At 64.7% G+C, this 11,549-nt stretch overlaps 2 protein-coding genes across 2 annotated transcripts in view; both read right to left on the reverse strand.

Moving 5' to 3' along the window:
- ENGASE (endo-beta-N-acetylglucosaminidase) overlaps positions 1–11,549 on the reverse strand; it is a 15,913-nt gene that overhangs the window by 854 nt on the left and 3,510 nt on the right. Inside the window, exons 2-17 of the mRNA XM_014949757.1 lie at positions 9,340–9,502; positions 9,074–9,219; positions 8,231–8,762; positions 7,030–7,144; positions 5,841–6,123; positions 5,490–5,691; positions 4,250–4,398; positions 3,984–4,141; positions 3,726–3,874; positions 3,396–3,561; positions 2,977–3,080; positions 2,693–2,801; positions 2,410–2,582; positions 2,058–2,212; positions 1,865–1,967; positions 1,663–1,777 (exon numbers count right to left, since the gene is read on the reverse strand). Coding sequence (XP_014805243.1) covers positions 1,663–1,777; positions 1,865–1,967; positions 2,058–2,212; positions 2,410–2,582; positions 2,693–2,801; positions 2,977–3,080; positions 3,396–3,561; positions 3,726–3,874; positions 3,984–4,141; positions 4,250–4,398; positions 5,490–5,691; positions 5,841–6,123; positions 7,030–7,144; positions 8,231–8,762; positions 9,074–9,219; positions 9,340–9,502 — 2,822 coding nt within the window. The remainder of the gene's footprint in view (positions 1–1,662; positions 1,778–1,864; positions 1,968–2,057; positions 2,213–2,409; positions 2,583–2,692; positions 2,802–2,976; positions 3,081–3,395; positions 3,562–3,725; positions 3,875–3,983; positions 4,142–4,249; positions 4,399–5,489; positions 5,692–5,840; positions 6,124–7,029; positions 7,145–8,230; positions 8,763–9,073; positions 9,220–9,339; positions 9,503–11,549) is intronic.
- C1QTNF1 (C1q and tumor necrosis factor related protein 1) lies at positions 7,354–9,524 on the reverse strand. The gene is made up of 3 exons (XM_014949459.1): positions 9,340–9,524; positions 9,074–9,219; positions 7,354–8,762 (listed from the first exon to the last, which is right to left on the reverse strand). Exons 1-3 carry the CDS (start codon positions 9,486–9,488, stop codon positions 8,212–8,214), a joined length of 846 nt encoding a protein of 281 aa, XP_014804945.1. The 5' UTR covers positions 9,489–9,524; the 3' UTR covers positions 7,354–8,211.

Genomic DNA, 11,549 nt, shown 5'->3' on the forward strand with positions numbered 1-11,549 from the left:
GGGGGTGCTCGCTGCAGAGCACACGGCGGGTGGCAGGGTCCTCACCGGGCAGGGAGGTGATGTTGCCCTCGTAGCAGGTACCCGAGTCCCAGGTGGTGATCTCCAGCGCAACCGTGAGCTCCTCGGGATGCGGCCCCTCCAGCTTGTAGAGCAAGGTCAAGAAGAGCTTGGGGGGCGCTGGCATCTGCAAAGAGAAAAGGCTGATGACCCCAAATCCACCCAGAGAGAGACAGAAAGACAGAGAGAGAGGAGAGAAAGAGAAGATGCATCAGGTTAGGTCTGCTGGGCAGTGCGGGCAGAGCCCCGGGCACGCTCACCACGAGGCCCCGGGGCCACACAGCTCTCTCTGCACCCTGGGGGCCATTGGCCAGGCAAGGGGGCTTCTCCCCCGACTCACCGGACAGCCACGCGCTCCTCGCCGGGGGGGATGGTCCCCTGCACCCTGAGGGAGCTGCCCCCACACCAGGCATCCTGCAGGCAGCAGCTGGTGCTCAGCCTGCCCTCCAGCTCGGGGTAGAGGGGCTGGATCTCCTGCGCGCTCAGGTCATACCAGGGCCCGTCCTCTTCCTCCTGCATGAAAGGGTGAGCTGGAACGGAGCAGGGGGAGCCAGGAGCAGAGACCCCCACCTGCCCAGCCCACCACTGCCTGGCCAGAGCCAAGCTGTCCCCCCCATACCCACCTTCCCATCCAGGAACCTGCTGGTGCCCATGCCCAGGCTGAAGGAGGTGGCGAGGGGCAGGGTGCAGATGCTGTGCGTGGGCAGGTACTCGGCCAGCAAGCCCCAAAACCTGGAGGAGAAAGCAGGGGTCTGAGCAGAGACCCCCTGCTACAGCCACTGCCCCAGCACCACCCCAGCTGGGGCAGAGCCCGGTTCCAGTGGGCAACAGGGTCTCCCAGTACCCCTGTCCCACCGCCCCACAGCCCCCCTCAACCTGGCTCCCCACCCCCCAAAGCCACCCTCACTTGTTCTCGTTGCGAAGAAAGTTTTCCTCCCCCAGGTGCTCGTAGACCCAGCCGGGAGCGAAGATGGCCGCGGAGAGGCCGTGCTGGCGGATCAGGCGCAGGGACTGCAGGGACAAGCGGTGAGAAGCACAGGTCAGGCCAGGCGGGTCACCTTGTCACCTGCCCTGTCCCCACTCCCCCAGGTCCCACTGGCCCCGTGGTGGGGCCAGGACAACATCGTGGGGACGTGCTGTGACATCTCCCTCTCCAGGGACAGCAGCACCGGGATCCCCCAGCTCCCTCTCCCTGCACCGTGCCCAGCGCCTCGGGGTGCCCCTGCTCCTCACCCCTGTGTGCCCCCCCAAGGCTAGCAGCCTGGCACAGCATGACACAGGCATCAGAGGGAGCTCAGAGCCCCACGCCGGTGGCTTCACACCCACCTTGTCAGTGTCGAAGCCACCACCGATCACGTCTCCACGGGCAAAGACGTCAATGCCGACATAGACATCCATGTGGCGCGGCCCGGCCAGCGCTCGTGTCCGCTCCAGGTGTTCCTCCTTCCAGTTGTAGTTGACAGGCTCTGCACCGGCGGCGGGGAGGCTGCCACGTTGGCCGCCTCCAGCACCTGGGGAGGGAACCGTGGCACTGTCAGGGAGGAGAACTGTGGGTGCCCACCCACCCTCCCGGCGTGGGGCTGCAGTGGGGCGGGTGGCACTCACCCGGATCTCCCCGAGGAGGCAGGTGAAGGGTGTCTCCTGCGGGCTGGGCTGGTGGCGGGACACGAGCAAGGAGAGGTCTCGCAGGCTGCAGTCCTGCAGGTCCAGCTCGTAGCACCTGAGAACCAAGGGGGAGAGCAGGTACGGTGCTGGGGGGGGGTGCCCCCACTCGCCCACGGGCACAGGGTGCTGGCAGGGCACTCACCGGCTGGTCCAGCCATGGGAGCCACGGTGACAGGCGGCGAGGAGCTTGGCGAGGCCGGGTGGTGGTGCCGGGAGGAACCGGGGGTGATGGCGGCCGTTGGGCTCTGTTGGAGGGAGCGGGGTCAGGGGGGGGGGTCCTGCACCTCACAGTGGGTGCTCGCTGCAGAGCACACGGCGGGTGGCAGGGTCCTCACCGGGCAGGGAGGTGATGTTGCCCTCGTAGCAGGTACCCGAGTCCCAGGTGGTGATCTCCAGCGCAACCGTGAGCTCCTCGGGATGCGGCCCCTCCAGCTTGTAGAGCAAGGTCAAGAAGAGCTTGGGGGGCGCTGGCATCTGCAAAGAGAAAAGGCTGATGACCCCAAATCCACCCAGAGAGAGACAGAAAGACAGAGAGAGAGGAGAGAAAGAGAAGATGCATCAGGTTAGGTCTGCTGGGCAGTGCGGGCAGAGCCCCGGGCACGCTCACCACGAGGCCCCGGGGCCACACAGCTCTCTCTGCACCCTGGGGGCCATTGGCCAGGCAAGGGGGCTTCTCCCCCGACTCACCGGACGGCCACACGCTCCTCGCCGGGGGGGATGGTCCCCTGCACCCTGAGGGAGCTGCCCCCACACCAGGCATCCTGCAGGCAGCAGCTGGTGCTCAGCCTGCCCTCCAGCTCGGGGTAGAGGGGCTGGATCTCCTGCGCGCTCAGGTCATACCAGGGCCCGTCCTCTTCCTCCTGCATGAAAGGGTGAGCTGGAACGGAGCAGGGGGAGCCAGGAGCAGAGACCCCCACCTGCCCAGCCCACCACTGCCTGGCCAGAGCCAAGCTGTCCCCCCCATACCCACCTTCCCATCCAGGAACCTGCTGGTGCCCATGCCCAGGCTGAAGGAGGTGGCGAGGGGCAGGGTGCAGATGCTGTGCGTGGGCAGGTACTCGGCCAGCAAGCCCCAAAACCTGGAGGAGAAAGCAGGGGTCTGAGCAGAGACCCCCTGCTACAGCCACTGCCCCAGCACCACCCCAGCTGGGGCAGAGCCCGGTTCCAGTGGGCAACAGGGTCTCCCAGTACCCCTGTCCCACCGCCCCACAGCCCCCCTCAACCTGGCTCCCCACCCCCCAAAGCCGCCCTCACTTGTTCTCATTGCGAAGAAAGTTTTCCTCCCCCAGGTGCTCGTAGACCCAGCCGGGAGCGAAGATGGCCGCGGAGAGGCCGTGCTGGCGGATCAGGCGCAGGGACTGCAGGGACAAGCGGTGAGAAGCACAGGTCAGGCCAGGCGGGTCACCTTGTCACCTGCCCTGTCCCCACTCCCCCAGGTCCCACTGGCCCCGTGGTGGGGCCAGGACAACATCGTGGGGACGTGCTGTGACATCTCCCTCTCCAGGGACAGCAGCACCGGGATCCCCCAGCTCCCTCTCCCTGCACCGTGCCCAGCGCCTCGGGGTGCCCCTGCTCCTCACCCCTGTGTGCCCCCCCAAGGCTAGCAGCCTGGCACAGCATGACACAGGCATCAGAGGGAGCTCAGAGCCCCACGCCGGTGGCTTCACACCCACCTTGTCAGTGTCGAAGCCACCACCGATCACGTCTCCACGGGCAAAGACGTCAATGCCGACATAGACATCCATGTGGCGCGGCCCGGCCAGCGCTCGTGTCCGCTCCAGGTGTTCCTCCTTCCAGTTGTAGTTGGTGAACAGCCCATCGCAGGCATCGAAGAACACCCTGGGGACGAGGGGCAGGGTGGCAGGGCGGACGCTGCGGCTTGTCCCCTCAGCCCACCCCACCGAGGGCTGTGCAAAGCCGTGCCCTGACCACCCCAGGCGCTGGGTTTGGGGGTGGGCTTGTGCCCCCGATTCCACCCAGCACCGGTTGTGCCCGGGCCTCACCTATTCTCCTGGGTCAGCTCGTTCTGCCACCTCAGCGCGCCGTTCTGCAGGACGCTGTCATACCAGATGACCAGCCCCCCTGGCACCATGCTGTGTACCTGCGCCGTCAGGTGCCGCAGGAAGGGGGGCAGGTTGCCCACCGCCGCCGGCTGCCGGGAGAGAGAGAAAGGAGAGGTTAAAGGGGGTGGGCGAGGGTCCCAGCACCACGGCAGGGTGAGGGCAGGGCAGGAGGCAGGCAAGGATGTGATGGTGGCTCACACTCAGCGTGTTCTCGATGTTGACCAGCCAGCCGTCGAAGCGGTAGTGCCGGGCGATGCGGGCCAGCTGCTCGGCCACGGCGCCGTACGCCTCCGGCCCGCCGGCCAGGAACGCCTCGCACAGCTTCTCCCCATCCGTCCACTCCGTGATGAACGTGCCTGGGGACACGGCGAGAGCAGCGTCGGACACGCAACCCCGGTAAAACCCACCGTGGGCTTGGGGGGCTACTCAAGGACTCGTCCGGTAGCCACCAGCCCTGCCCTCACCCAGCACGGGGACGCCGTTGCGGTGCGCCGCGTTGGTCCAGCACACGGGCGGGATGGTGACGGTGTGGTGGCTGAAGTAGACGAAGATGTCGATGTACCTCCAGTGGTAGAAGACGTAGGGGTTGCGTGTGGCCGAGCCCTGGATGAACCTGCGGCGGCAGAGAGGGCAGGGGGTTGGGCAATGCAGGAAGGACGCCGGCGGGCAGCTGCGGGGCTGGGCAGGGGCCTGACTCACGCCCCGGGAACTGGGCAGAGTGGTGGCACTCAGCCACGGAATCACAAAAATATGGCATCATGGAATGGGTTGGGTTGGGTTGGAAGGGATATTTAAAGGTCATCCAGTTCAAACACACCCCCCCCACCCCGCCATGGGCAGGGACATTCTTGACTCCATCAGGTTGCTCAGAGCCCCGTCCAACCTGACCTGGAATGTTTCCAGGGATGAGGCATCCACCACCTCTGGGCAACCTGGGCCACTGTCTCATCACTCTCAGAGTAAAACATTTCTTTCTGAAATCTAGTCTGGAGCTCTCCTCTTTGAGTTTTAAGCCATTACTCCTTGTCATGTCACAACGGGCCCTTGTCTTTCTGACGTTGGTGGCCCCAGAGCTGGAGGCAGCGCTGCAGGGGGGTCTCCCCAGAGTGGAGCAGAGGGGCAGAATCCCCCCCTTGCCCTGCAGGCCACGCTGCTGGGGATGCAGCCCAGGGTGAGGGGGGCTTTCTGGGCTGCCAGTGCATGTTCCAAGCTCACAGCCAGCTTTTCACCCCCCAGCACCCCCCTAGTCCTTCTCGGCAGGGTTGCTCTCCATCCCTCCATCCCTGACCTGTGCTGACACTGGGGGCTGCCCACACCCAGGCACAGGACCTTGCACTTGGCCTTGTTGAACCCCAGGAGGGTTCTCACTTCTTGAGCCTGTCCAGGTCCCTCTGGATGGCATCCCGTCCCTCTGGTGTGTCAACTGCACCACTCATCTTGGTGTCACCCACAAACTTGCTGAGGGAGCCCTCAATCCCACTGTCTATGTCACTGATGAAGACACTAAACAGAACTGGTCCCAGTTCAGACTCCTCCTAGGGCTGGCCTGAGTGAGGACACTGTGCTCTGGGGCCAAGAACCAAACCCTCCATCACGTCCATCAGCGGCCAAGCAGCAGGAAGGAGAAGAAGCAGAGCTAGAAGAGGTTTGGGGGTTGAGGCGCTGAGCCTGGCTGCCACATCCCCTCTCCTCCTGGCAACCTACCTGTCCTCCAGGTACCCGCCACGCATGTCGTGACACACCAGCGTCCGGGGCCTCCTGCTGTGGAGCGGGGGCTGACGCTTGGCCAGGGGGACGGCGGCGACGTTGAAGTCATCGTTGCTGTCGGGTTGCCAGGCCAGCAGCTCCTCCAGGCCGGACAAGAAGAAGCTGATGGGCTCCGTCGTCTTGGTGTCAAAGTGTCTTGCTGGGGTGGGTTGGGGGGGTGGGTAGGTCAGCGGGGAGCACCGTCCCCGTCCCCATACCCGTCCCTATCCCCGTCCCCATCCCCGACCCCGTCCCCATCCCGGTGGGGACCGGGGGGTGCAGTGGGTGCCCTCCCCCGCCGTGCCTCACCTGGCAGGGGCTGCGGGCGGGTGCTGATGGTGTCGTGCAGGACGGTGGTTCCCCGGTGCTCTGCCGCCGGTTGGAAGCTGCCCGGGACAACCGGGGGGAGAGGGTTGGGGGGGGGATGGGGACGTGTGTCCCATGGATGGGACATCTCCTGAGATGGGATGGGTGTCCTGGAACGGGACGGGTGTCCTGGGATGAGAACGTGTGTCCTGGGATGAGGATGTGTGTCCCAGGATGGGGACGTGTGCCCCATGGATGGGACATGTTCTGAGATGAGCTCTGTGTCCTGGGAGGGGGGCCACATGTCCTGGGATGGGGACGTGTATCCTGGGATGGGGACGTGTGTCCCATGGATGGGACATGTCCTGAGATGGGCTGTGTGTCCTGGGATGGGTCTACATGTTCCAGGATGGGCTCTGTGTCCTGGGACAGGGGCCAATAGTCCCTGGATGCACCGTGTGTCCCGGGATGGGACTATGTGTCCCAGTATAGGGATGTATATCCCAGGATAGGACATGTCCTGAGATGGGCTCTGTGTCCTAGGACAGGGGCCACATGTCTCAGGATGCACCATGTATCCTGGGACAGAGCCACATTACCCAGGATGGGACATGTCCTGAGATGGGCTGCGTGTCCTGGGATGGGTCTACATGTCCTGGGATGGACTGTGTGTCCTGAGATGGGACATGTCCCAAGATGTGACGTGTTCCAGGACAGGACATTTGTCCCAGGATGGGTCCTGCTGTGCAGACTGGTGGCTGGTGGCCACCCCACAGCAGGCAGTCGTCCCCTCGTGCCACGTGCCAGCAGAACCAGCAGCCCCAGCCCTGCCTGCTGCCCGAGGGGCTGGGTGCCACCACGGGGCTTTGCCCCCACCGCGGGGTTTGGGACAGGGCCCTGGGCTGGCCATGAGCAGGGCAGCTGCCTCCACATCTCCTGCAGTGTCCCTGGGGACAGCCCCACAGGGACAGCAGCACCAGGGCCATGGAGGTACCACCAGCCCTAGACGGCCCTGACCAGCCTCAGCTGGGCCCCCACCTGTGGGGCAGGGGCTCTATTTAAGCCCAACCCTGAGCTCTCTCCCTTCTCTGCTGTGCTGGGGAGGGGGATGTTGGTCTCCAGCCCTGCCTGGCCATGGACCCACCCAGCCAGACCCTGACCCAACAGCTTCCCAGCTTGACCTCAGCCCTACCTCGTCACTTGTGGACCTGCCAGATGATCTGGACTCTTGGTAAACCCAGCCATGACCCCCAGCCTGTCCTGCTTGCTCGTTGATGGGTCTGTTATTGATCTCAGCTTCCAGCTCCCTGACCTTTAGGGAGCAGCCAGCCTTTGCAGAGCCTGGCTCAGTCTCCCTGGCTCTCCAGGGAGGGTCTGCCCTTCCCTTCCCACCACCAGCTGGGCACCATGGTGCCATCCCATTGCTCTCCAGGAGTAGGAACCTGTCCTGAGCCACCTGGAGCCTCCGCACACACGTAAAGCAAGAGGAACCACTGAAAGTGTGAGTAGTTCTCAAAGTTGTGGGGTGTTTAATATGGTGACAAGCTGTACAGAGAGTGGGGGAGGGGACAGCACACTGCCCCCGGGCCCCGCTCTGCTAGTGCTTCTACAAAAATACAAAGCCTGGCCAGCAGATAATCTAACTGAGGAGGAAGTGGCTGAGGCCGAAGGCCCCGTGCCCAGGGCTGCCAGCAGGGAGCCAGCCCCTCCTCGGCAGCGTTGGCACCGAGCAGGGGCTGTGGTGGGGATAACGGTGACGGGGACTTGTGGCGGGGGGGGGGAACTGATGCAACGTGCTCCCTTGTGGCCACGCTGGGGGAAGTGTGAGCCCAGCGGGTACCCGGTGACATGCTGCAACATCCGTGTCGTTGGGACCCGGCTCCCGTGGAAGGAAAGAGGGGCCCTTAGTGGTTTTATCGCCTTTCCTGCTGGGTGCTGGGCACCCTCTCTCCTTTTCCAGGAGAAGGAGGCTGCAGAGCACATCAGGGTGTGAGTGGGGCAAGGGAGGGTGCACATGTCTGTGCTGCCATGCACCAGCCATCAAGCCTGTTCAGCTGGTGCCAGCTCACAGCCAGTGCCACCAACGCCTGGTTCCCAGCAAACCCAGCCCTGGAGTAGTTGCAGGTGGGGACAAGATCCTTGCCCATCCCAGGAAAGCAGCTGCTGCCCGGGTCACAAATGCAGCAGAGGCTGGGAATGGCTCTGGCTCCTCCTGATGCATCCAATCGACCTTGAGGAGCTGGGGGTGTTCACACACGTGTGGCTGCTGGAGGTGGTGGCACATGGCAGGGCAAACAGCTTGATGGCGGGGGGCATGCCCTGGGCAAGGGGGTGGCAGCGGCTCCTCGGACACCCGCCCCCGGGGAGGGGGAGCTCAGGGGTCCCCGCTGTACTTGATGAGGTGGCCGCTGAAGGTGATGTAGGTGTCGTACTCATCGCTGAAGACGGCGTTTTCACGCTCGCCCTTGTAGAGTCGCACCCAGACCTCGTCCTGCTCCTGCAGCTCCAGCATCACGCTCTGGCTCTGCATGATGCTGCGGTCGCTCACCTGGGCGTAGAGGATCACCACCTCCGCCCCGTTACGCATGATGTGCAGGTACGTCTCCTTCTGGTTCCAGGTGTGCACGTTGAGGCTGAAGTAGTAGATCCCGGGGACGTAGCAGTAGAACTTGCCCGTGAACATGTTGAAGTGGTCGTAGAGGTTGACGAACTCCGTGTCGAAGATGAGGGGCTGGTAGTAGTCGTTGCTGTGCAGGGGTTTCTTGCGGCCCACCGAGAAGGCGGCGTAGTGGCTCTTGCAGCGCTCCCCCGGGGCGCCCACGCTGCCCTTCTGGCCCTTGGGACCCGCGTGGCCCCTGCTGCCGGCCACCCCTGTCTTGCCGTACTTGCCCTGCATGCCTCGCTCGCCGCGGTCCCCCTTTTCTCCTGGGCAAAGCAAGAGGCCGGTTGCACGATCAGAAGTGGGTGCCATCTCTAAACCCGTTGCCCTGGAAGCCCCTTGACTCAACAGAAAGGGATGGAGAGAGCAGGGATGCCCCCTCCCTGGGCTCTGCTGCTGCTGCCTGCAAAGAGGCCACCAGAGCAGGGTACCCGGTGGCCCGGTGTGTCCCCTGCCCACCCTCCCTCTGCCTGTGCAGGGCACTGGACCACAGGCACCAGCCCCAGCTTCTCGCTCCCAGTTTGTGTGACACTGGGAGCACAGAGAGCCAGCAGCGCGGGGTCCCACCGGTCCTCACCTTTCAGGATGGTCATGTTGATCTGGGGCAGGGGCTGGTACCGGGGGTAGGAGAAGTGCTGGTCGGGCGGCTCACAGCAGCGGACGCAGCGGGGCCGGGGGGGCAGCCCCTCCTGGGCACCGTCGGGCTTCTGCTCCCGCGTGGCACTGGGGAGGGCAAAAAAGCAAAGCGCAACAGGGAGCTACGGGTGGGGGCCGGGGCCCTTTGCGGTGCCAGGGCTGCCCCGGCCCCCACTGTGAAACACCCCGGCCCCGGGGTCCCCTCACCTGGCTGCGTGGTGATGGGATGGTGCCTCCTCGGGGTCTGTCACCAAACGCTGGTCAGGGTTGGGGCTGGGGCTGGTCTGGGTGCCCGCGGGTGAGGGCAGCAGGAGGCAGGACAGCAGCAGGACACCCAGTGCCCGAAGCCCCTCCATGCTGTGGCAGGGCCCTGCGAGATGCCAGGGATGGCTGAGGGGGACGGTGAGGGTTGGCAGAGCCAGGAGCGGCAGAGACGCCCTGCCAGCCTGGCTGTCCCCCACGCTGTCCCCCAGACAGGACCAGGCAGCCCCACAGCTGTGCTGCCAGCCCCAAAAAAGCTGCTCTTGCAACAGCCCTTCCCCAGCAGAGCTGGCAGCGTGGGCACAGGCATCTCTGCAGGGACCATCTGTACCTAAATAGCTGCTTTTCTAGCTCAGCCATGTGTCTCGGTGACACTGCAGTGAATACCTGGGGATACCCATGTTTGGAGCACTGCCAGGGCTCCGGGCTCACCAGCAAGCCCCCTGGTACACGTGGAAGGAGGGGGGGATACCCTGGGGAGCCGAGAGGGGAGTGGAGCAGCAGTGTCCTGCTGCCTGTCCAAGCCCAGCTCCAGCTGCCACCCATGGATGCCCAAGAGCGGCAGCTCGGGGTGTCAGCACCTGGGGAAATCACAGGCTGCTCCAAATGCCGTGGAGCAAATGTCAGGGTGCAGCTCTGCCTGTTGTGGGGACCCCCAACCCTGCCTGGGGCATGGGTCTGCATCCCTGTTCCTTCCCCTGAGTGTGCAAAGGTGCCTGCAGCACAGACCCTGTGAAAGGGGCTCCTGTGCCCCAGAAGATGCCAGCCCTCGGCCCCGATCCCGTGTCTGAGCCCTCGTCTGAGGGCTTGCAAGGAGACAAGACCAGCTTCTCCAGCTGGGAGCTGGCCACCACGGGGAGAAACCTTTCTGGGAGCCCACATCCTGCTTGGGGCCAAAGTTAATATTTGCAGTGGCCGGTGGCACCGTGGCCCAACCTGGGCAGCTCCGTTGCCCTTCCCTGCGTTATCACAGCCGGATCCGTGGGGCTGGGCACGCAGCACCTCACCCTGCGGCCCCGAGGCGCCAGGACAGCCATGGCCAAACAGCCCCATGGCACTGCCCAGCCGCTCAGCAGGGCCAGGGCATGGCATGGGGCACGGTGTGGGGCTGTGAGAGTGGGCTGCCTGGCCCCACACCTTGCAGGGACGGGGCAGGCTGCTTGCCGTGTTCCTGCCCCCCCCCCAAAAAAGGGGTACACAGCCTCCCCCTGAGATGCTGGATTGTGCCCTGTGGGCTCTGCTGGGGTCCTGGAGCTCGTGCCCCTGGGGGCAAAGAGCCCCACACAGCACTGCCTTGTGACCTGGGAGTGGGCTGAGCCATTTTGGGACAGAATCCTGTTGTTTTGGTGAACGCCTTCTCTCTGGGTCCCCAGTCAGTGATCTCGGGGCAGGCTGTTCCCAGTGTCCCCAAGCGCTGGGACTGGTGGGATCCAGGACCGGGCGGGCTCTGGCAGTGGGTTCGGAGGGTGTTCAAGGCCAGGAGGGATGCCTGGCTCATGAGTCACGTTCGCTGGAGCCGGGAAGGGGTGGAGGGAATGGGGAAAGGCTCCAAAGGGCTTTCCCTCCGCTCACACACACCCTCTGCAAAGGGCCTGTCCCCTCATGCACTTCCCGAGTGCCCGCGTCCTCCCCCCTGCCTCTTGCTCCATTATCTCGTCCCGCTGGCACCGCCGGGCGCGGGGAGAGGCAGGGCTGTGGGCACTGCGTGCAGGCAGCCTGGCGCCGCGTCCTCCCTGGCCTGCTGCCGGCTCCGCGGGCAGGGGAGAAGCAGATCCATGGATAGAGGCAAGGAGGAGGCCATCCAGGGGCTTGTGAGAAGATACCATCCCGGGGAGCCTTGGCCCTGGCTCTCTTCCCCCTGCTTGGCCTCTGGCTGTGCCAGCCACATGCCAGTGAGCATGGCAAGCAGCCCGCTGGGGTTTTGGGAAGCCCGTGGCTTTTCCTCAGCTCTGGGACCATGAAAACAGGCATTATTCCCCCAGGATCCGGAGCAAGCTCAGCCCTGGGGAAAAGGTGGCTTCAGAGGGAACCGCTCCACGAGGAGAAGAAAGGCTTCACCAGGAAATTCCCACTGAGAAAGGCAGCGGGAGTCCCAGGGCTGGGAATGGAGACGAGTGTGTCCCTGAGTGTGTCCCCGAGTGCACGTCTGCCCCTGC

Source organism: Calidris pugnax, unplaced genomic scaffold (assembly GCF_001431845.1).
Source record: "Calidris pugnax isolate Ruff unplaced genomic scaffold, ASM143184v1 scaffold9, whole genome shotgun sequence".
NCBI lineage: Eukaryota > Metazoa > Chordata > Aves > Charadriiformes > Scolopacidae > Calidris > Calidris pugnax.

Excerpts from the sequence above, each read along its gene's own strand:
- C1QTNF1 (XM_014949459.1), bottom strand. The coding sequence starts at position 9,488 with ATGGAGGGGCTTCGGGCACTGGGTGTCCTGCTGCTGTCCTGCCTCCTG. Across the intron at positions 9,220-9,339 it reads TCCCATCACCACGCAGCCAG|TGCCACGCGGGAGCAGAAGC; the intron begins GTGAGGGGACCC and ends TGCCCTCCCCAG. Across the intron at positions 8,763-9,073 it reads CAACATGACCATCCTGAAAG|GAGAAAAGGGGGACCGCGGC; the intron begins GTGAGGACCGGT and ends TGCTTTGCCCAG.